Source organism: Pogona vitticeps, chromosome 2 (assembly GCF_051106095.1).
Source record: "Pogona vitticeps strain Pit_001003342236 chromosome 2, PviZW2.1, whole genome shotgun sequence".
Taxonomy (NCBI): Eukaryota; Metazoa; Chordata; class Lepidosauria; order Squamata; family Agamidae; genus Pogona; species Pogona vitticeps.
The window spans coordinates 68,596,868-68,620,448 of record NC_135784.1 but is presented as its reverse complement, the minus strand read 5'-3'; the positions used below and the strand labels follow the sequence as shown (position 1 = coordinate 68,620,448).

General features: G+C 43.2%; 1 protein-coding gene across 1 annotated transcript in view; it reads right to left on the bottom strand.

Annotated features, from left to right (window-relative positions):
* TKT (transketolase) overlaps positions 1–16,348 on the bottom strand; it is a 39,715-nt gene extending 23,367 nt beyond the window's left edge. Inside the window, exons 1-4 of the mRNA XM_072989644.2 lie at positions 16,124–16,348; positions 3,886–4,003; positions 2,753–2,866; positions 1,424–1,521 (exon numbers count right to left, since the gene is read on the bottom strand). Coding sequence (XP_072845745.1) covers positions 1,424–1,521; positions 2,753–2,866; positions 3,886–4,003; positions 16,124–16,230 — 437 coding nt within the window. The 5' untranslated portion in view covers positions 16,231–16,348. The remainder of the gene's footprint in view (positions 1–1,423; positions 1,522–2,752; positions 2,867–3,885; positions 4,004–16,123) is intronic.
* Positions 16,349–23,581: the final 7,233 nt, after the last annotated feature.

The following is a 23,581-nucleotide window of genomic DNA, read 5'->3' as shown; positions in this document are numbered from 1 at the left end:
GCCAGGCTGCATTAAGATCATCGGCTCACTGTACACAGAAATGCTTTCAAGCCAGTGAAGTGTGCAAAGTGAGATTACATTTACTCAGCAGCCCAGATTTCCACGCACCAATACTGTCACGTAAAATACATCAGCCTCCCCAAACACAGACATGCCTTCTGATAGCTATTATTTTTAATACTGCGTGAAGATTTTTGTGCCAGTTTCAACAGGACCCTCATTTAGGCACTGAGGGTATGGCCAAACGCTGCTCCCCTGGGGCAATCCAAGGGTTGTGCAATGGGGTATTTCTGCAGAATATTTCCTGCCGCCCACATTTGTTCAACAGCACTCTGTTTCCATAACAACCTTTGAACAAAACTCAGCTCATACCAACTAAAGATTAGGGACTGCTTTTGTGCAAGTCACCTTCCTCTATGATTAATATCAACATTATTCCTCCAGAAGGATGATTGTGTACACACACATACAAAAGCACAGAATACACAGGCATGACACTGCAAAATTCAAGGGCTGTAGAAAGGAACTGGTATGGCCTTGTTATGTGGTCATTTCACCAGCCGAAGCATATTGCTCTATTTTCACAGGACAGGTCCACAGGATTGCATCTCATGCTGGTAAGCTGAGATAGGAATCAGCTTTCTGGAAATGCATGCAGTCCCTTTGCTCCTCATTTCGTAATAAAAATGTACAAAGAAGATTCTTGTTTCATCCAGACCAGGAAACTATGGTTCATAGTTTCAAAATAGAACACAGCAGAAGCCATCGTTCAAAGTTGTTTCAAAGCCATTAACCATTTGGATGAAACATGAAACAATAGTTGAGGGAAGTTTTAGAAGAGGTAGCTGTGTTAGTCTGTGCTGAGTTATCAGACAAGAACAAAACAAAAATAAACAAGTCAAGAACATTGTGGCACCTTAAAGACTAACTACTGTATTTTAATGTGACCTTTCATGGACAAGTCCCCTTCTTCATTTAAGGGAAAATATCTGGATTTGCTCACTTTCACACAGGGGGCGCATCCATATCAAAGAAAACAAAAGAAGAGAAGATGAAGAAAAGAGGGGGGGGGGGAATAACACAGTTTACCCTTTGGCTTTCACTGAAAACTAGACAGGTGTTCTCATATTTCTCTTCTCACTGTTATTAATTGTAGCCTAACTACTGGACTATATCCAATCCAGTGCTAGAACAAACCCACTGAATTGAAAAGGGCTTGTTAATCACACATAACATAGGTTTTCTTGACTCTACTGCAATTTGGGCTAACATTTGTTTTAGTTCAATATATTCAGTCTCAGATTGGAAGCTGACTGTGGGGAAAGAAACAAATGTTTTGGGTTTTTTTTTGGATGCCAATTGTATTTCTATTTCCTACTGTTTTCTAAAGTTAAAGAAAAGTTAAAGGTCTAAAGAAAGTTACCTGGCTCTATCAAAGTACTTTCCATTGTAGGCCATACCACATGCCGCACCCAGGCCTTGACCAAGCGATCCAGTAGCTACATCAGTGAATGCTTGTTTCTAAAACAAACAGACAAACAAAAAGCAGCAATGGTATGTCATTCAAAGTATACTACATATGCTAATGCTTCAAAACAGTTGCATGCTAACATGGTAGGAAGTCCCAGTTAACTCAGCTGGGCATATTCTAAGACTGGACTGCATAAGAAGCTACTACCAATACATTTCCTGCAGCAAGGCAAAGGTCCCCAGGGGAGGTTTATGTAACCCAGCTCCCAGGTTCTTCAACCATTCAAATTGTCCAAGTCACTCCACAATGATGACTCTCAAATTCTGACACCTGAGCTTCACTTGAGGTAAGACTGAGCATTCTTAATGAACTCTTCAAGAAGTTATATGAGCTCAATGTACAACTTCATCCTACAACCATGAGAAAAAAGTCTTGCATCTCATTAGTCATGGTCCCAAAGCTCTGAAATGCAACAACTACAGTAGTAAAATCATGTGACTGCTTCTTTCAAAGAAAAACAAAACAGTCTGAAACATCAACTGAGTGCCTGCTACGCAGCGAGCTTGCCATCACACCAACATGTCCAATACATTTGTAGCCCCATTTTGTGCCTGCTGTAGCTGAGGCACTGCAACAAAGCTGGCAACCCTCCTTTTTAACGTAAGTATGCAACAAAAGCTCACTGAAGACTACACAGCCATTATCATGTTTCTCCCCTCACTGTGGTTAAGAGGATGAATACAAAGATGGAACTTCACTGCTGCTTCCATGGATTTGTGGATCCTGGACAGGCTGTGAGAGTACACCGAGATGCACTGAGAGTGTTCACGTATGTGAGTAACGCGAAGATCACCCACCCAGGGATAAAGGAGGTATGCGGGAGCTTCAGAGAAATGTGTGCATACAATATCTAACACTAGCACACAATGGCTGAATTACAGTAGTAAGTCACAACTAGACCATTGAATCAGCGAGGAGGAGGTGAGTCAGCTCCTCCATAAGTTCCATTTATTCCATTGGGCTTATTCTAATTGCAACTTACCCCTGGATTTCAGCCAATAAATTAATAACAAGGAGAGTAATATCAAAATACGGAGTTCACTTTTATTCACTTTTTGTTCTGACTGGAAAGCCATTTTTCATTTCATTTCAAAGCCACTTTTTATCAACATCAACAGCTAGCATTTGCTAACTAAACATTTCTATTTAGAGAATATAGAAATTATCATAAAATGTGGACATTGTTCTGAATTCATAAGATGAATTCATACAAACACTTACTGGCACAGGGTGGCCTTCCAAAATGGAGTCGATTTTCCTCAGGTTTAACAATTCTGACTCATGGATGAAGCCTGCCTCAGCCCATACAGCATACAAGATTGGTGCTGCATGGCCCTATTTAGAAAAAAGAAAGAAAGAAATTTTAAGATGTGTAGAATATTTTAATGATATTTTAAAGATGTGGGAAATCTGATGTCCAATGTAATATTTGGTTCCTGAGCATAACCTGCTGGATACTGACAGCAAAGTTAGGTGGGACAGAGATAACAAGGACAAGATTTGGGAGGTATGAATGAGGATAGTTAACAAATAGCAGGCGACTTCATGACACAACAGACATCTCAGAGTAAACAAGGGTAAAAAGAAATAAGGAGAGTGAAGTGCAAAAAAAGTTACCGTGGAAGAAAGAGAAATGAAGAATGGAGATTGTATCCACATTTCCAAAATGTCAAAACTCGAGGGCCCCACATGATTTCCTGATTCTGTTCCAATCATCACAAGGAACAGCAAGGGCCCAAGTGAGACACCACATTTCAGAAGTGGCCAGACGTTGTCAAGCTACAACCAGCCCTAGCCTGTGCAATCAATAGCCAGGGTTCATGGAAGTGTCAACTCAGTGTCTGGAGGGCCACAGTCGTCCACCCCTCATTTATTTAAACCCGGGATCGGGAATCCAGAGGACCACCCAATTCAATCATTCATTTTCCTCTACAATAAAAAGCATACAATCCAATACTTTTAATTAGGTGCAGAGAAATGAGGATGGGGAAAAGATAGCCCAAATCCAAAGAAAGATAGTGATCAAACATCTGTTGAAACTAACAGGACAATTAAGTTGTCCTATTGATTTTTGTAGAACTGAAGGAGGCTAACTTCCTCTGTATTTGGACTAATATCTGAACAACGGCCCTATGAATGTAAAACAAGTCCCAAAATTAAGGAGCCAGTGTAGAAAATAGGGAGAAAGGATGACAAGGGCATCATTTTCTTGTTCCTGCTACCTGAAAACTTAGCTGAGGATATATTCTTCCCCACGGCTGAGAATTATAGCAAAACTAAGTATTCAAAAATGGAACCAGTTATTGGGAGATCATCTGGGAGAACATATTGCATGGAAAGGTTCTCTCTCTTACCTTGGAAAGAACAAATCGATCATTGTTGGGATTCCTAGGATCTTGTGGTTTGTATTTCATGGTATGGAAAAATAGCACGGACATAATTTCTGCAGCACTGCAGCATGATGTCGGATGGCTGAAAATCAAAGCAAATGGAACGTTACAACTGCATCCTCATGTCAGGTCACATTTGTATTACTGAAATACACCCGTCTTCCGGCCTTTCTCTAGAAAACATGCTATTAGAGAAGCCCGGACGAGAACTCACATGATCTACTGTTATCCTAGTGTCAATTCGCTATATTCAGTGGTAAGCTCAGGATGGCATGTGACTCAGATCAAAATGGATACTAAAATGTAAGCTTAATAACAGGACAGTCTGGGCATCCTTCTCACGCCTGATGCCAGACAATGTCATGAGCTATATGCTGAAGTAGCTCTGAACCAAAACATCAGAGATCGCTTCATCTTCTCATACATATCCATGTGATTTTTAGGAACCACTAAGAACATCCTTTGAATGTTGCAACTCTGTATCACATTCCAGCAGTGATAACAAAAGAGAGACCAAGTGAATCTTAAAGAGGTGGGTTTTGACAGCATGTTGAGTTCAATCCTGGCTTTTTACATGGAAATATACGAATGCAGGATTCAAAGGATTCCATGATATCAGATCCATAATAGTAACGAACAGTATGCACAGTTATCTGCTCTACAGAAAGGGCAATGTTGCAGAACTAAGGAAGGCAACACTACTTTACATTGTTATTTATTACGGCTCTAAGATCCCATAACTGGGACCCTGATTCTCAGAATTTGGATTTAATTAAGAATGCACTATTCAACTTCCTAAATCCCCCATGCATGTTAGCACCACAAACACAAACATGATACAAAAACAGAGCAATGTCAATAGGACTTATATCCTCAAAATGCATTTATGATCAAGATGCCAATTAATACTATTCTCTAATACAAATCCCATTGGAAACCATTTTAACAGCCATTTCTTAAACACATGCAAATACTTTTGAAACACATGGGGTGAAGGTTAGCATCCATCCTTTTGTAAGTACTTGCACAATAAGAATTAAAATAATTAGATTTAAACCAGGACTCTTGACTCAAGCATACATTAGTAAATATTTATACATGGTAGTTAATCAATAAACATTACATGCTTGGTTCAGGCTTTCATTCCTTAAATCTTAATAAACTTGATACTTAACCATCTGTCTAAAGAACTGCTGCTCTGGCAGAAAAGTTTTAAGAAACCTACTGGTGAACATGTAGAAATAAAGAAAGAAAGAATTAAACAAAGAATATATCAAACACTTGGAAGAGAACACCAATCAAAGCATTTTTGCACCAAAACAAGGCAACAGAAACCACTCTCAGATCCAGCAAAAAACTCAGTGGTGCATTAAAAGGCTATCACAACCACCTAGGACTACAACTCCACCAGAGACACACGTCTATTGATCTTGTGCAGTAGCACTGGCCATTCTCCTTTATGGATAATTTGTTTAAATCAATACTTTTCTTGGTAGTTTAAAAACATCACAGCATAAAGCAGGATTCAGAATGAAAAATATTGAAAACTCAACTACTTATTCCATGAATGCAAAATACTAAATGTGCTTAATAATTAAATCAAAGTGAATTCTGACTTAGGGTGACCCTTCCCAGGGTTTTCTAGGTACAGAGTTCTCACAAGGTGGTTTACCATTCCCTTCTTCTGCACTTGTCCTGGGACTGTGCCCCTTGCACAGGGTGGTTCTTCTGGGACGCAGAGTGGGGAATCAAACTCCTAACTTCTGGTTCTGCAGCCAGATACTGAATTCTAGTTTTGGTAACTGGAAAGGAAGACCCATTAAACTGAGCAGGACAGACTTGACAGGTTTAGGATTCAATCATAAAATAGCGATGTTGCTTAAGTATCCTTCCTACGCAATTTCCACCCACATTAATGAGACTTCTGCAAAAGGCATGAAAAAAAAGCAAACTGAGATACAACAACTGCAAATGACAGAACACATTGAGGACATTTCAGGTTCCACCCATAAGTAGAATCCAATTTTCAAGCCAAGCTGTGCGCTCAAGTAGGAAATTCAGCAAGCCACATTTTCATGTTTTCTGTTAAAACTAAGCATTCTATTTATTTATTTATTTATTTATTTATTTATTTATTTATTACATTTATACCCCGCCCCTCTAGACCACGTCTACTCAGTGCGGCTTACAGCATAAAATAGATCAATATAAAAAAATGTAAAAATACAATTACAATATTAAGCATTCATATCATGAATTTAACTCTTTCCATGTAAATTTGCAAATGGCACTCTGCCTGATTTGTAAATTAAACTGAACACTGACACTCCCCATCTTCTTGACTTCATACAGATACTAACTAGAAAAATGTAGCTTTCTGAAGATTAGATATTCCAGGTCCTATAAAATTACAGTCATCAACTTCCTTTCCTCTTTTAAAATAAATAAATAAAATCTTTCTTCTACAAATGGTCAGATTAGATTAGTTCTGGTCTTGTCAAACTATTTGCATTAACACAAAAGAGCTTTTTTTACCCATGTAAAACAAATAAAGCGGCGATTCAAAGGTGCTCACTCAGCACACACAGCTGAATAAGCAAAAATGTACCAGGTGCAAGAGAAAATTGGGCAAAAGCAAAAGAAGTAAAAGAAAAGAAGGGATAGAAGGAAGAGAAAAGCAGCGCCTGAAAGCACACACTGTTGACTGAAGCTGTGAACCTATGTCAAGAGACTCTTCCAGACACTGGCAAAGGAACAACAGAGACTACACTGATAAGGAGCAGGAAAATACATTAAGGTCAAAGCAACAAGACTAAATGAGTAGGGTTTTGAGAGATACAGAGCCATCAGCCACTTGGTCTGCAGCTGTGGAAAGCACAAGGCTTCCGAAACATGCAGAGAGGTCCAAGGCAGTGGCAATCCATATGGAATGTGGTGTAATAAGCAAACCTGTCAAATCTCAAGCTCACTCAAAAACCTAACAACCTACAGCTGACACTATGAAAGCCACTGCAAGTTTTCCTTTTCTTTCTTCATTTTCTTTTTCTTTTGTGGTGCTTTACCAACTGAATTTTATTGCGTTTGCTTACACTGAACATTTCTGGAGTCAACACAATGGCCCAAATCTCAAACAGCTTGATGGTTGTTGTGGGTTTTTCGGGCTCTTTGGCTGTGTTCTGAAGGTTGTTCTTCCTAACGTTTCACCCATTTCTGAGGCTGACATCTTCAGAGGACAGGGATCAGAACTCTGTCTGGTCCTACTCTGGTTCTGACTCCTGTCCTCTGAAGATGCTGGCCACAGAGACTGGCGAAATGTTAGAAAGAACCTTCAGAACACAGCCAAAGAGCCTGAAAAACCCACAACAACCATCAGATCCCAGCTGTGAAAGCCTTCGAGAATACCTCAGCTTGTTAAGGATACTACACTCAACTGTACTGAAAACTGGTGAGAGTTAGAAACCTTAATCTTCCTAACCATGGGTCTGCACTGATGGCTAGTGACCACACTGGCAAATTTGCAGTCATTTTTACCCAGCTTAAGTTCACTTGGGCAGAAAGACAGGCAACTGTATGGAGGCTGCATAGTCAAGACCCAGTTTACCAATCTTAGATCAAGGAAAAAAGATGTGGGTGGGATCATCCAGCTACACAGCTTAGGCAGTCAGAACACAGTGTAGTCTGCATGATCTGACTATACTTTCCTGCAAGAAAATGTGGTCAAAGGACTTCTGATGTCCAAACCATTTGATGTCCAAAAGGGCAGAGCAATGGGCTGGAGGGCAAGTCTGCAGCCAGCAAGCACCGTGGATTTCCGTCTGGTTGCCAAAAGCCAAACCTGAGCCCAGATGGAAATGGAGTCCAAAGATCAGTCTAATTCATTCAAGCCCCTTTCTGCCAAATGGGACATTTGTGAACAACAATTACTATTATAGTCCCTTTGTCAAGATGTAAAATTTCGTGTGTAAAGAGTGTTACAATGATTAAAGGAAAGTATATGCAATCTTGGAAATGTATGTTATCCTAAAAATGAGATTTGAACAGCTGTTTACTAAAAGACACTGTGAAATGATTAGCTCTACAACAAGGCCTTGGAGCAAGGCCACTGAGCAATAACATTGTCTTTCAAAGCAATTATTTCCAAGGTTGACAGGTGAACATATTTGTGTTGCAATGTTAACCTGCACCCTCTGTAACTACAGTACTATGGTTTTATAGTGCTTTGGTGTATCTTATCCTTTATTTTACATACCTTTACTCCTCTAGGCTTTGCAAATTTTAGAACAAGGATGCTTATTGTTATGGTGGCAATCTGCCAGATTCTGAGTTACAAGCCCTTGTAGTGACAGAACATGCAAGGGCAAAAGGAATTCCTATTATAAAATTTCTGTTCATGCACCAGGCTCTTGTCCCTCCAGACCCAGCAGAAAGGATTGTTGATAGTTGGTGAAGGGGAGAAAATGGTTTTTGCATGGCAATTTATATGTAACCATTTGTGCCTACAGTTTTCATAACTGTAAGATTTCTGGATATTACAACATCTTTGAAGCATTTTTTGTATATGGAACACAGAAGCAACATAGATAAATAAATATTGTAGAATTAAACAAGCTGATGTTTCCTGGAATTATTGCAACAATGAAAAGACAACTCAATACCCTTGATAAAATTTAATATTGTTGTCTAATTTCATTCTGGAATTAACTTTTACCTGGAATAAATGCCAGCTATGATGAATAAAAGCTTCAGATTTTTCAATTGAGGTCTATAACATTCTATAGGGCTCTTGGGGAGGGGTTCAGGCATCAAATTCCCTGACTTGAAATTTTTGGCGAGTCAAAAAGGAGAATCAGGCAATCTGGGAGATCAGGCAGTCGTGCAGGAGAACCAGAAGATCTATGCACCAAGTTTCTCAGCCTGACATCTTGAGCCCAGAGAAGGTTTCACTAGAAGCAACCTCATAATGACAGCTTTTAGAGTCATAGATTGTCCTGTTTTGCAGTGAGGCATTACAAAACAACAGGATCTAACCAATTGGTTCCCTCCTTTTTCCTTGTGTAAGCAAAGAACTATCCATCTATTAAAATGGGCGAAATACCAGGAAACACTAGCTTCCAGTTATTGCAGAACTGGATTACTCAGAAGTCTCTTAATAGACTACAGAGGGGAGTTGGCAGAACAAAGGAATCTAAGAAAATTGGGCTTTTATATCAACCCAGTCCTTTGTGAGTGCGGAGAAGAACAGGCAATTTCACACCTATGCAGTGCATTCTGTGCCCTTCAGCAGATAACATGGGAGATTTGATGTAAGTTGCCTCAAATGCTCTAGACATTGTCCACTACTGAGCAAAAATTATCTGATAGATTTATTAATTGCACATTGGTGCCTCTACCATAAAGACATGAGGAAAAGCAAGGATTGACTGTACTCCACTTCAGCACTGCATTTGCATCTGTTCCCTCAGGTTGCAGTAACTAAAACTGTCCAATATAACAGGACGCAGCAGTTCTCAGGGCACACCCATAACCTGAATTCCAGAATTAGGGGCACTAGAGATTAAGTGTATTCAAGTGACTTTATCAGAGCATTTAGAAAAAGACCATAACAGGACAGTATTCTGCAAATTTAGCCTATAGGAGAATATTAAAAGAAAAACGTGAATATACATCTTCACATACTCCTGCAGGTCGAATCACAGGGGATCCAAAATTACTCCCAAAGCCTCTTTTGGATAATGTCACTTGGACAGAGCCTCAGGTTTACCTTTTTGCAGGTGAAAAAGAAATATAACAGGGTGCATGGGTCAGAGATTTGTGAAACAACCAGACACTATGTTCTCACATGTCATATAGGCTGATTTCCACACCAAGGAGAAAAAAGCTATAGACATGAGTCTCTTCTTCCTTATATTAGATCTTCATATTGATGTCTTCAGACCCCAAATTCTGATCTGCAAGACCACCCCTCTGTGGTCTGAGGGAGAACAGGCTCATGACAGAAAGGCGGTATGGGGGAATTATACGCTTTCCTTGTCAACTAAACAGTGCCTCAGCCAGCCCACCAAGCAGCTGCTTGGACGACTGATGGTTGTTGTGGGTATTTCGGGCTCTTTGGCCGTGTTCTGAAGGTTGTTCTTCCTGACGTTTCGCCAGTCTCTGTGGCCGGCATCTTCAGAGGACTGGAGTAGGAACTCTGTCCATGCTCTGTTGGTGTTTGTTGGATAGTATTTATAGCTGTGGGAATGGCCTTTTCCTTTTTTCAGGAGATAGGGTGATCAGCATGTTTTTGTTGTGATGGGGGCGGGGAAGAGGGAGAGATTATCTGTCACTGTGATTGATAGGTGTTGTTAGCTGGTCTTTTTTGTGTGATGATCTCTGGCCCTTGTGGCTGGATAAGAGTTGGTTGACCTTTTGCAGGTTGTATTTTTAAGAATGGGGCGCCAGGCCGTGTTTAGTTTCAGGCCTTCTTCTTTCCTGTTGAAGTTTTGTTTATGTTTATGGATTTCAATGGCTTTCCTGTGCAGTCTAACATACAGATTGCTGGTGTTGTCCAGTACTTCAGTATTTTGAAATAGAATTTGATGTCCAGCTTGTTTAAGGGCATGTTCAGCTACTGCTGATTCTTCCAGTTGCTTTAATCTGCAGTGTCTCCCATGTTCTTTGATTCTGGTGTGAATGCTGCATTTTGTGGTCCCGATATATACCTGTCCACAACTGCAAGGTATCCGGCATATTCACAACAGCAAAGGACAAAGGGACCTCCTCACCACAGTTGTGAGGGGGTCCCCTTGTCCTTTGCTGACCATAACATTTGTTGCATTTTTGTGGTGGGTCTGAATACTGTTTGTAGGTTGTGTTTCTTCAAAAGTTTCCCCATGCAGTCCGTGACCCCTTTGATGTATGGCAGAAATACCTTATTTGTGGTTGGCTGTTTTTTTTTTTTTTTCCTTTTCAGTTTGGTGTTGTTTTCTTGGTTTGATGGCTCTTTTAATTTCATTCTTGGAATAGCCATTCGCCATTCAGATGGTTGAGTTTGGTGCTGAGAAATTGAGCTTCACAGTTCCGATTTGCACGGTCTACCAGTGTTTTGATTATGCCTCTTTTCTGTCATGGGAGGTGGTTGGAGTTTTTGTGTAGGTATCAGTCTGTGTGGGTGGGTTTTCTGTAGACCTTGTGTCCCAATAGGAGGTCAGTTTTGCGTATGACCATGACATCTAAGAAAAGGAATTGGCCCTCTATTGCTTTTTCCATGGTGAATTGTATATTTGGGTGGATGCTGTTGAGATGGTTCAAAAATTCTTCCAATTTTTCTTCACCGTGGCTCAAACTTGCAAAGGTGTCATCCACATATCGGAACCAGACTGTAGGTGTGAAGGGTGCCAAAGCCAGGGCCAGTTTTTGAAATGCTCCATGTAGAAGTTTGCTATAACTGGGCTGAGGTGGCCTGAAAAACCCACAAGAACCATTAGATCCCGGCTGTGAAAGCCTTCGCGAATACATTGTTTGGAGGGCTGGTTGGCAGTGATTGGGATGGTCCACAAGTCTTCCTCCTCCTCCATACTCAGCTGACTGGTGTTAGGGAAAAGAACACACCACTATTATGAGACTGCACAAGAGTGATGCAGCATGCACAGATGGGGCATTTAAGCCTCTCCATGCCCAGAAACTGAGATTGTTGTGCCTATGAATGTCTGCATCAGGGAACAGTATGTCAGTATGTAATACAGAGTGGTGTCGCCGTATATAAGTGGAGGGGAGGAGTTGAGGGCCCCAGTCCTGGCCAAGTCTTCATCCATCACATGGATCCATGTACCATCCCCTATGCATCCCAAACACAAGACTGCTGTCCCTGGATTAAAGCTTCATGTATAGCATTTGGCTTCCTGTCAAACTTATTTGTATTTGGAAAGCTCATTTCACAGACAGGCATGTGTGAGCTGGGATCTCTTGGATTACACACTTCAGTTCACACGCCTTAATTACCTATTCTCTCACTCTGAAACAGCTGCTTTCCCATCCTTATCACCTCCTTGAGACGAAACTCCCATTTGCTTCAGTAGGAATTTACTTCAGAAAAGTAAAACAGGAACCATCTTGATGTTGTAAAAGAATAAATGCAATTATTGCTGTAACATTACCAGCAGTATGAAATGTAACTTCCTTCAAAGGGATACCATGGTTCTCCTTTATGGCTTGATGTTCTTATTTCAGCAATTTCCTCATTTTCCCCATCACCCCGTCTCTTGCAGACAGTGTCCATTAGAGCTGGGTCTGTTTATGACACAATCTCATTTATATCTACACAGGCTTTAAGAGACATGGCCAAGGTCAAACAATGCTATTGGTCTTCAACCAGTGCCACAACTGAAGGAAGGCCAGTGAATACAAGCTGCATCTACTCATTTAATATCTCTCCAGTTCATTGTTATGGGAGTGTATGTTACCCTTTTTGCAGGGGAGAAAATCAGATAAATAAGAACAGTTGCAAGAAGTTGGTTTGCAGGCCCTATACTAGTGGTTCCCAACCGTGGGATCCAGATGTTCTTGGACTAAAACTCCCAGAAGTCTCCATCACTAGATGTGATTACCAGGATTTCTGGGAGCTGGGAGTTCAAGAGCATCTGGGGACCTAAGGTTGAAAACCATTGGTCTAGACCAGTGGTTCTTAACCTTTGTTACTCAGATGCTTTTGAACTGCAACTCCCAGAAACCCCAGTCAGCACAGCTGGTGGTGAAGGCTTCTGGGAGTTGCAGTCCAAAACTCCTGAGTAACCCAAGGTTAAGAACCAGTGGTCTAGACTATGTAATCAATCAGTCAAAGTGAGTTTACAGTTTGGGAGTATTGCTGGATTATGAATTTGACAATAAATGTTTGGTTGAGGATTGTGACCAAGAGCAGTGTTTATTCATTCTTTCTACTATCTGGGAGAATCAGGATCTCACCAACATGTCTAAGTAAAGTCAATAATCACCTATGAAACAGAACTCTTTTCCAGCATTTGAAGATCATTTTGGATGGTCTAATTCAAAAAGGGCTTCTTTTTAAAATTCTTGCTGTTTTTAAGTTTGAAAATATAAACAGTTACAAAGATGTGCAACTATCCTGTGAACTACTTTGAAAATTGCAAAAACACCTGAGTAACAAAGGTTAAGAACCACTGATGTAGTTTATAGTTTGCAAACTCACTACACAACATGGCATCTGATGGTTTGCTGACCTATCACATACCATGAGTTAACCATGGCTCAGTGCAATATCTGAAGTGCGCTTAGGTGTATATTCAAGTAGGCTACTGGGAATAGTTAGAGACCTATACAGTGTATGGAGTGTTGGACTAAAACTCAGAAGACCTGAGTTTAATTCCCTGTTTGGCCATGGAAATTCTCTAAGAGGTAGCAATAGTAAACTACTCCTTGAACTTCAAAAACTATACTAGGGTCACTATGCGTCAGAAGTGAAGGGCAGAACATAACAACAGAACAGAGACAGTATGTATGGGCACATGCCTTCTCTTTTCCTGCTGTGTCTTTGCTGAACAGAGATTATGAAAAAGGATCAGAGGATTTGCATCTTTTCCTAATGTACATTGTTGAGCAACTCAGATAGATTCAAAGTGACTGTGTGGCTTCAGTTATCATACAAATGTGCTTCCGTGCAGAATAACATTTTGTTTTTCCTAACTCTCTGAATTCGACAAGACTGCTGAAGGCAAAAAGAATTGAACAATATGGAAAAATATCAAACCTGTCCAAAAAATCTATAAAGAAAAGAAATATACAAAGACAACAAGGTAACTCTTAATTTTAGACCACACAAATATTTTCCATCTCATACAGGAAAACAAAATGTCTCAGCCAAACCAATCTTTGTAAAATGATGAAAAGCAGGAGTCACTGTTTATCAATGGCCAATTAAATAGTGTAAATCAATTTATTGTTGAAAAGGGAGCTTACTTTTCACATGAAGAGACACCAAAAGGGGCTTTGTGACCCCTCCCATCAATAGAGAACCAAAGATAAACTAGCTCTGGAATCTGCAGACAACAGCATCTAAAACAAACTCTGCCCAGAAGCCTGGACAAACTGCTCATTTGAGACTGCAGGCATTTGGCAAATAATCCCACGTTGGCCAACTTGAAATTCTGCAGACAATTCGTTATGACTGATGCACACAAAATGAAAAGAATCATTTGGCCTCACATATAAATTCTTCTCTTTCTCTCTGTGTTATCAATTCCCTCTCTAGCGTATCATAATATTTATAAAGAACGAATACCATCAAGTTTTGAAGTAAGCTGTCAATGGAATAGCCTCAAGCTTTGTTAATCTTTCTCGTTCTAATTGCCCTAAATTACAGAAATTACTGAATTGACCTTCATCGTCAGTGAGACCATTTTTAAAATGCATATACGAGTAAACTCATCGGTAGGGATGCATTTATCAGGAGGGAGCCAATGTTTAAGACCATGTGCTCTTTTAGAAAGAAGCTGATAAACCAAAGCACAGGATGAAAGAGAATCATCATGCAATAAACTCCCCCCCCCAGATACAGAAAAACCAAACAAAAGTAATATTCCAGCAATAAATATACACACATCTATGTACATTCAGAAGATTTTTTTTAAAAAAAAAAATTGGATTCAACAGTAGCATATTCTCAAATGGGCAGAGACAATATGCAACAGTAGCTATTTACTTTAATCCACTGAAAAATGATATGTTGCCATCTATGGAATCTTAATGAATTCCAAAACAGCAAACAAGCACAGGTCCCCTGTCCACAATCTGGCTACAGACGAAGCAAGAGTTTTCACAGATTAGACATTTTGTCTGCATCTTTCCTTTATGTGTAGCTTTCTAACTGATTTGTTAAAACCTTCCATCAAGCGGCTACAGAAACTGTTTAAACTGACAGTGTCAGATTACCAAAGGAGGTTTGTTCATTCCAGGTGTTGTGAAACATAGTTTCAAAACTGCTTTTCAAAACCTAATCTGAAATCTAAAGGCTGCTTAAAGAAGTTTCGCAATGCCAAATGCGGGTCCTTTTACTACCAGCAACACTTGCAACCTATTTTTATTCTTTGTTGTTACTGTCTTGTTTTGATTGGTGGTTTTGTGCATATGCATTTGAAAAGAGACACTACAACTGCCGGGTACTCGTGACTAATTCAGCTACTATTGAAGGGATCACCGGCTCATTGTGGAAAATCCACAAGTCTGGTCAAGATGCACAACCACGAGTTGCTCCCCAGGGAGCGTCCTTCGCTAACACTGCAGGGCCAATTGAGCTGGGCGGAAGGCAGCTCCCTGCACGGCTCAGTAATGGATCACGCAGACAAGATCGCCCAGGGAACCATTTAACCACCTCCTGGACTGCACCCGCACGTGTGTCACCATTGAGCAAGTTCCATCCGAGGCACAAGATTTCATAAGAACGGTTGGGAAGGGAAAGACTCCCCACTCTACCTGGACCCAGATCTCCTAGATCGCCTGCAGTGTATCGGGGTGTATCGGGGCGGCTGCGTGGCGCTACTTGAAGGGAGTCGTGAAATCGAGGCTCCCGGGCAGAGGAGAGCCAGGGGAGCACCGGCAAAGTGCTCTCTGGGCTCAGGCAAAAGAGCAGCCGCTTCGCTCTTCCCACCCTCAGGACTTTGCCCACAGCTTTGATCTACCGGTAGGAAAAGGGGGGGGAGGCACCCCGGCCCCAGGGGAGCACCGCCAGCACTGTCCTTCGGAGGATCCAGGGATCAAGTGAGGGGCTGGATCCACCCGGGAAAGAAGGTGGTATCGAACCCGCAGGCCAGGCAAAAGCGCAGCAGCCTGGCTCTCTCTCCGGGTGGGCTGTGGGGATGGGGGGGGGGGAGGTGTGGAACAACCGCCGGGAACCGTCCCTCCTTTTCTTCCCCGAGCGGGACGGAGCCCAGGGTTCGGCTCGGCCGCTTCGCCGACAAGGCAAGCCTCCAGTCCAGGACGCGCGGAGGCGGCGGGGAGAGGCGAGAGTGCTTCTGAGCATGTGCAAAACGCTGCCCCTCCCGACCGGCTCCGGATGGCCAGCTAGCTCTCTGCCAGCGGGCACGCCACGCCGAGCCTCCCTCCCGGTCTTCCGCGCAGCATCCGCCGCGTCCCAGAGGGGGTGGGTGGGGGTGCGTGTCTCTCTCTCCCCCGCCCGCCCCCCCTTGCCCGCCCCCTCCTCGCTGGGGCTCACCCGGAGCCGGCCGCCGTGGTGGCCTTAATGGAGTGGATCCGGAGGCGATTCGCCGTGTCCTTGAGGGCCTGCAGCGTCTGCTGGTCGGGCTTGTGATAATCCTCCATGGCGAAAGGGGGAACGTGGCCGGCGGCAGGGTCTGGTGGCGGCGGCGGCGGCGGTGGCGGCGGGAGCGAGTGGCGCCGGGCAGCAGGCCTGGGCTCGGCGGCTGACTGAGGAAGGCAAGGCGGAGCCGCTCGACCAAGTCCCGCCAAGCCGGGGAGGGGCTTGAGGCGCCCGGGCGGAACCCGGCCAGGGGAGCGGGGGGGGGGCCGTCGGGCTTGGCCGGGAGAGCAACGCCCGCCTGGCCCTTCGCCCGCAAAGCTCCCGCCTGTCAGGAGGGCCCGAAGGTGCCTGCCTGTCGCGTTCGGGGCTGCCTACAGGTCCGGCCGCCGCCCCCCCCTCGTGCTCCCCCCTTTTCTTTCGGAGCGAGGAAAGCGAGGCGTGAACGTGGGGGCCCCGCCGCGGGGAGGACGGGCCAAAGGCACCGGCTAGGAGTAGCCCCGCTCTGGCCACAGGGCTCGGATCCTGCGTGTTCGGGGCCGCCACGTTGCGTCCCGTTCATGCTGATCCGTAACAGGGTGGGCGAGGAATTCTCAGGAATGGCTTGATCCGTTCCCACACCCTCCCAAGAACTCCCCTGGGCGAGTGAGGGCCGGAAGCCAGGGGCTCGTCGAGCCCTTTTCCCCCCTCTACCCCACGCTCTGCGACCTGTCTTTTAAGCCCCCCCCCCCCGCTTGAGCGGGGGAGGCTGGTCCATTGGGGTCAGCGCCCCACCTCATTCTTAGGCTAAGCCGCGCCTGCCCAGAGGCTGTGGGTCGGGGGCCCGCCTGGGATCGGCTTTTTCAGCTGAAACGTGCAAAGGGGATGAACAAGTGGGGTGGAGGCAAGGCAGCGGCCAGGTTAATGCTCGCCTCCCAGTGCAGCTCCTTCTTGCCGCTGGTCTGGCCTGTGGCTCAACCTGCCACCCACTCCTATAGGGTGCTCCATCCCATAGGGTGCGCCCCTAGGCTGTGTTGCAGGGAAGAGCAGAAGGGAACCCACTCAGGATGCGCCCTACTGAAAAACCACCCCTTTCTTCTAGGTATTATCCTACCCTGTTCCCCCCCCCCCCCAAAAAAATGACCTAACCTGAAAATAAGCCCTAGCATGATTTTTCAGGATGCTGGTAATATAAGCCCTACCCCAAAAATAAGCCCCCTTTACGTGAAAGCCCACCTACCACCATTGTGCACCATTGTGCAGCAAGCAGAAGATGACATGACTGTATTTGAATAAATGTAGATGGTTGTACATGAAAAAAAAAACATCCCCTGAAAATAAGCCCTAATGCGTTTTTTGGAGCAAAAATTGATATAAGACTCTGACTTATTTTCAGGGAAACATGGTACTAGTAGCCTTAAAATCCAGACTGTCAATACAGCAAACATATTTTTTAGTGTATAAACAGCATAGTGTTTCCTCTCGCTTCCTTTTTTTTTTTTTTTTTTTTTTTGTACTGTACTTCAGATCTAACAGAGGATACGTTTAGCTTGCATAAACAATCATTCATTCTCTTTATGTCTTCAGGAACCTGGTTCTTGTAACAGATAGCTATAGGTTTTCTGCTTCAATCTATAAACCAGATTACTACAAAGCCCAGAACACCCTAACCTGTAACCAGATGCCTGGTGGACGAAGTGGGAAGTTACATAAAGGGCCTAATTATTATAGCTCACTTACAGATTGTAAGTGTGATTTGTAAGAGTCAGCTTCCTCAGTTGCTTCCTCTGTGTGTGTGTGTGTGTGTGTGTCTGTCTGTCTGGTACAGTGACTTGCATGGATAAGTGGGGACTCGTTCAGCACGCTGGGCAACATGTTTATTTTGTATTTAATCGTTGCACTATATTTTCCTTGTGTGAACAAACAACAAAGTTATCAGGATAAATGTTTGATATGTCTATACATTTAATAATAGTGCTATTCAAGTGTGATAAATGCCAGGACGGTGAGTTTTTTTTTTTTTTTTTTTAAGAGTGGAGTGCCCAGCTCCTCACCACCACCACCACCACCACCACTGTTGCATTTTTCTTTGTTTCAGCCCAGGGTCTAGATTCCTGCTCATGTGTAGGATCTACATACAAGGGGAAAAAAACCTTGGGAAATAGAGTTGCTTGCTTGTATGCAGAGCCATCCACTCCATGTGAGAAGGGCCCTTTTTCCCATCTGGTGCTCAGACTCTGAATGACACGAAGGAGGAAGGGGGGGGGCAGATCAAGTCCTCCTTTTTAAGTGCATTTACAGTACTGGCATTTATAATGGTTGACTGGAGCTAGAACTGCTGGATAGCTCAGTGCTTTAGGTGTCTGGCTGTGGAGCTAGAGGTTGGGAGTTTGATTCCCCACTTGGCAGAGGCTGGACCTGATGATCCATAGGGTCCCTTCCAGTTCTGCAGTTCTAAGACAACCATAATTATTCTGATAGGAAGGAGTTAATCAGGGAAAGGTGCAAAGTAAGTGTGTGTTGGAGGCTTGGATCAGAGAAGAGAGACATTGTTTACATATACTTGCTGACTGTCTTGCAACTGTTTCTAACTGCCAGTGGGACTAGCCCTAGGAGGGCAGGTTTCAGTTACATTGAGTAGCGAAGAGGAAGGGGAAAGGTGTTCCTTTTGTTGGGTTTCCGAACATTGTAACAAAGTGGCTGTTTCTGAATCACAGGCCAAAGTGGTGGGATGGGATGCTGGTGGCTCTGTCTCTGGACGGTGCAGCAGCCCAGCTGCCCTTCAGGCTGGAAAGGGCACCACAGGGCAGAGGGAGAATTGGGGCAGCTGCTCCTCAGGAGTAACACCGGAGAGTTGCTGAAGAGCTCGGTTTGCTTGGAGCAGCCGAGATGTAGCAACAGTGACCTGAAAGCCAAAACCACTCCAGGCAAAGTTGAGGAGGGCCTGTGAAAGAGGAGAGGAAGACTCCAGGGACGGCGGGGGGGGGGGGGGCGGGGCGGGGAGGCAGCCTTCTGGGAGGGCTGGAGCTTGAGTGGCGGAAAGCAATTGTTGGACCAGAATAGGGTTGCCAGATACATTGGTACCAAAAGGAGGACATAGAAAGACAAAAAGGAGGACAAAGGAGGACATATTGAATGTTTCATTTGAATCCACATTAAACCCGCAATCAATACAATTTTATTACAATTCCTGCCAATAAACGTCTCTTAGTGAGCTGTCCAAGAAACAGTCATGTTAAAAAATAAAAATAAATTCAATGGAGGCTTTTTTCAAAATACCAAAGAATATTATTTAAACAGCTAATTGTACAACTACTACCTTGAAATACTTGCTGTTCTCAGCAGAGCTAAATGCAATGGAGATTAAATTTTGCAATGTTCATTTTTCCATGGTTTTATGAAAAAGTCAAGTCTCTCTCTGTGTGTGTATGTCTCTCCCTCTCCCTCTCCCTCCATCTGACACACAAACCCTTCCTCAATGTTCAAACAATCAGTTGCTTCAGTTCACTATGTCCATTTCCTCTCATGTCCATTTCTACCCATCCCTCCCTCGCACCTTTGAGCCGTCTCTCCCTTGCAGTCACAACCTTTTTTTCATGATTTTATAAAACTAAGTCTCTTTCTCACTCACATACATCCTCCCTCCCTCCCTAAATTTTCCCCAATCTTACTTTTAAACAAGCCTCTGTCAAGCTCTCTCGCACCTTTCTTCCCTCCTTGATTGAAGTTTCCCTTGTGCTCTCAGTCACCTCCCCCGGAAGCAGTCACTGATTGCCCCGGCTCTGTTGCACAGCGGGGGACCAATTAAACTGGCTTATCTCCGATCAGAACCATCAGAACGGAGGATTTACAAGCGCTGCCAGGAGGATTTACAAATGCCTTACAACCAAGGAGGGAGGGAGAGGTGATTTACATTTTCAGGTAGAAATGCCGGACATTTTAAAGCTTTTTAGCTTTGCCTGCCGCAGGATTTTCGCTTAAAAAGCAGGACATGTCCTCCCTTTTCCGGACGTCTGGCAACCCTAGACCAGAAGGAAGACCTGCAGGAGAATCTGCCACAAGGAAACACTGTCTGAGCGAAGATGGCAGGTCCAGCCCTCTGAGCAGAGCTGAGAGTTAATCAGAATGAAGCCTGATGTAGAAAACTGGCTATTGACTTAACGGGGGATGTAAGGAGAGCCTCCTCTCATAAAGCTCTTGTAAGATTATTTGCAAGATCATTTAGGGCAGGGGTGGGCCATGGACCACATGTGGTTTCCCAAAACCCCTCATGTCCTCCAAGCTACTCCCAGTTGCTTTAATGGTTTTTGTTTTTTTAATGGTTTTTGGTTTGGTCTCTCAATTGTAAACCATGGCTCAGAAGACATTGGGGCATGTGATTTGCCATTTGCATGTATCCCCTGCCTGCAGAACTGGTGGTGCGTTGGAGCCCTTAAAGGCCTTTTTAAAGAGAGACCCCAAGCGACTGTTGAGTGATCCAGGACATTACTGTTGGGTGGTTGTGGAGAGAGGCAGGGAGCAAAGGGGCTGGCTTTCCCCCTGTCTGAAGGAGGGCAAAAATGAGCCCAGATTTCTAGGAACTGCCCACCCTGGTTTAAGGAATATAACAGATAGATATATTAGGCGTTGCCTTATTTTTGTTTCCAGTAATTCAAATGATTTGATTAGATGATCTTTGGAATCACAAGTAATGATAATGAGTTGGTGATCCTTGATTGCCTTTGCCAATGCAGCCACACACACACACACACACACACACACACACACACACACACACACACACACACACACACACACACACACACACACACACACACACACACACACACACACACACACCACAGTCCCTTTGTAATTCTCATACAGCCTCAGTGTGGCTTCTGTCTTATAGTTTTAAGTCTGGTTTTGAGAAGGACAAAATAGTTTTCATGGGGAGATAAAATTGTTTTCGAGTCAGCACATACTTAACATAATGAACACGGGGGGGGGGGACATTGTTATTTCCCATGTATTTATTTATTTTTAAATCTGTCTTTCCACATTAGCACCACCACACTTTCCCAGTCGTGTTTTTAAGAAATGAAAATAATAAAGCACCACTGAAACGAAATACCATTATAGCACCTAGACCACTTTTCCCAGTCTGTGGCCTTCATAGGTTTTGGGCTAAACCATCCATCAGTCCCAATCCACATTTGCAGTGGCAAGCAATCGTGACAGCAGAAGTCCAAAATATTTGGTGAACACCAGGCTGTGACAGGCAAGCTGTGCTAATGTATATGCTGAAAGACAGAATAAATGAATTAAAAGAAAATCAAAATCAATTTCTATGACAGTGGTGCTGCTAAAGAGATCTTTGTCTTCTACTAGTATTATATATGTTTGGTGTATCCAGTGTAAGTCTTTTGGTAGGATGCAACAGCTTAAAGTTTTGAATGCCCACTGTGTCACTGATGTTGATCGTAATTTACTAAATGCTCCTATCTAGAATGGGATGGCTCATGTTTTATGGACACCTCTCAAGTTGCATAGAGGGAGCATGTGGACACGTTGCTTTGAAGACTGGTGCATTATACTTATTATTTGGACTCTTGCAAACTTTAAGCCAGGACTGGGTGTGTAGCTGGACTCTGAGGAAGGCAGATAACATCTCCTTGAGGAAAAGTATGATTCCTGCAGCCTAAAGCAAGTGTCAGTGAAGCCACATTTAAAGAAACATAATTTAATCCAATGGTTTCTGCTAATTATCACCCTGTGTCAAATGGCCACACATAGGCAAGCTGCTATAGTATTGGATTGCTTTCTACTCATATGGTGTTAGTTGATGTTACATTCACTCCAGACATGTTTTATACATGGTTTGGGTACAGAAACAGTGTTAGCGGACCCAGTTGATGACTAGTAAGAGATGTAGTTGTGCGGCTGGGAGGTTCGCATCAAATACTGTACTACCAACACCTTGTTTTCTTAAGGTAGCAAACATGGTGGAGTTTATTGTCTTCTGGGTGGTGGGGCCATAGTGATGCCTAGTTCAACTGGAACAAACAATATGGGACAGGTATTTTTCTGCTAATTTTAATAAAAAATTCAATTAATTGTTTAGCTATGTTACCTAGTACTGATGTCTCATAGCCTTCTTGGTATGTACTGTCAAGTTACATTTTGGCAACTCTATACAATAAAAGTTCTAATGCTGCCCACGTTCTTTCTTAACAATAACCTCTTCAACTTTTTAAATTGTAATCTATAAAGACTTTTCATTTCCCCCCCTGTTCTCTTCTATTTCTTTGCAAAGGTTCTGATAATTCTCATTGTTACTATAAACACATTGCTAAAAAGTTGTTAGTATTGTAGCCCTATTTGTATCAATTTTTTGTCTTTTAAAAACTATTTTAAGAATTTCATCAGTTATTGTGAGCCCCACTATTCCTGACTGGGTCAGTGGGGCATCCTTCTTCTGTCCTTAAATCCGTTTATGTTAGACTGGTGATGGGAGATACATACATAATATTTTATTGCTTTGTAGCTGATCAGGCTGTATGCAAGAGCATACCAATCTTAAAAACAGTATTTGAAATCGAATGTAAATGCATATAAACAATCATAAAAACATAAAATAATATAATAATAGTAATAAAATAATAAAATAGGCATTCTCAAAAGATTAACAAGATGAAGTTAGCTTGAATAACTTGTGAAGCAGGCAGTAAGTTCCATCTTTCCATGACTTGTTTAATAAACTTAGCAGTCCTAAAGGATATATAATAGTCTGTTCCAGCTAGCAGGAATGAAACTATACATAAAGGGGAAGTGTTCTTGATCCCATTTGTTAAGGGTTTAAGGCATGTATTTCCAGTCCGTGGACTGGGACCGGTCTGTGGCCTTGGCAGGACTGGGCTGCAGAGACAGATCTTCCCCACCCCGACGCACAGACACACACATCCCCTTATGCATGTCCCCCATGCACACAAATATGCATGCATGCCCTCCCATGCATGCAGAGGCACACACTCCAAACACAGAGAAACACCCCCTGCATGCATGCACGCACCCCATGCATGCATGCCCCCACAGATATACTTCTGCATGCATACACACACACACATGCTAAACCGGTCCGCGGTGTCAAAACAGTTGGGGACCACTGGTTTAAGATATCCCTCAGATCTGTATACAAGGGACATTCTGTTGGAAAATGCACCATGTAATGACAGTCAATACATCTGCAGTGACAGCAACTGGAAGAAAAACTTCTCCTCTGGTAATCATGCTGGCCTTGGCTACCTGAGTTTTCTTCTTCCAACTTTTCCTGACACTTCCTCCTCTTCTGGTGCCAACCTTGCATGTTGCTTGGCTCTCCCACCTTTCTATCTACCTTCTGCTCTCCCTACCAACAGAACGGTTGGTGAGGTGTTTTGGGATGTTTATGCTTCCCCC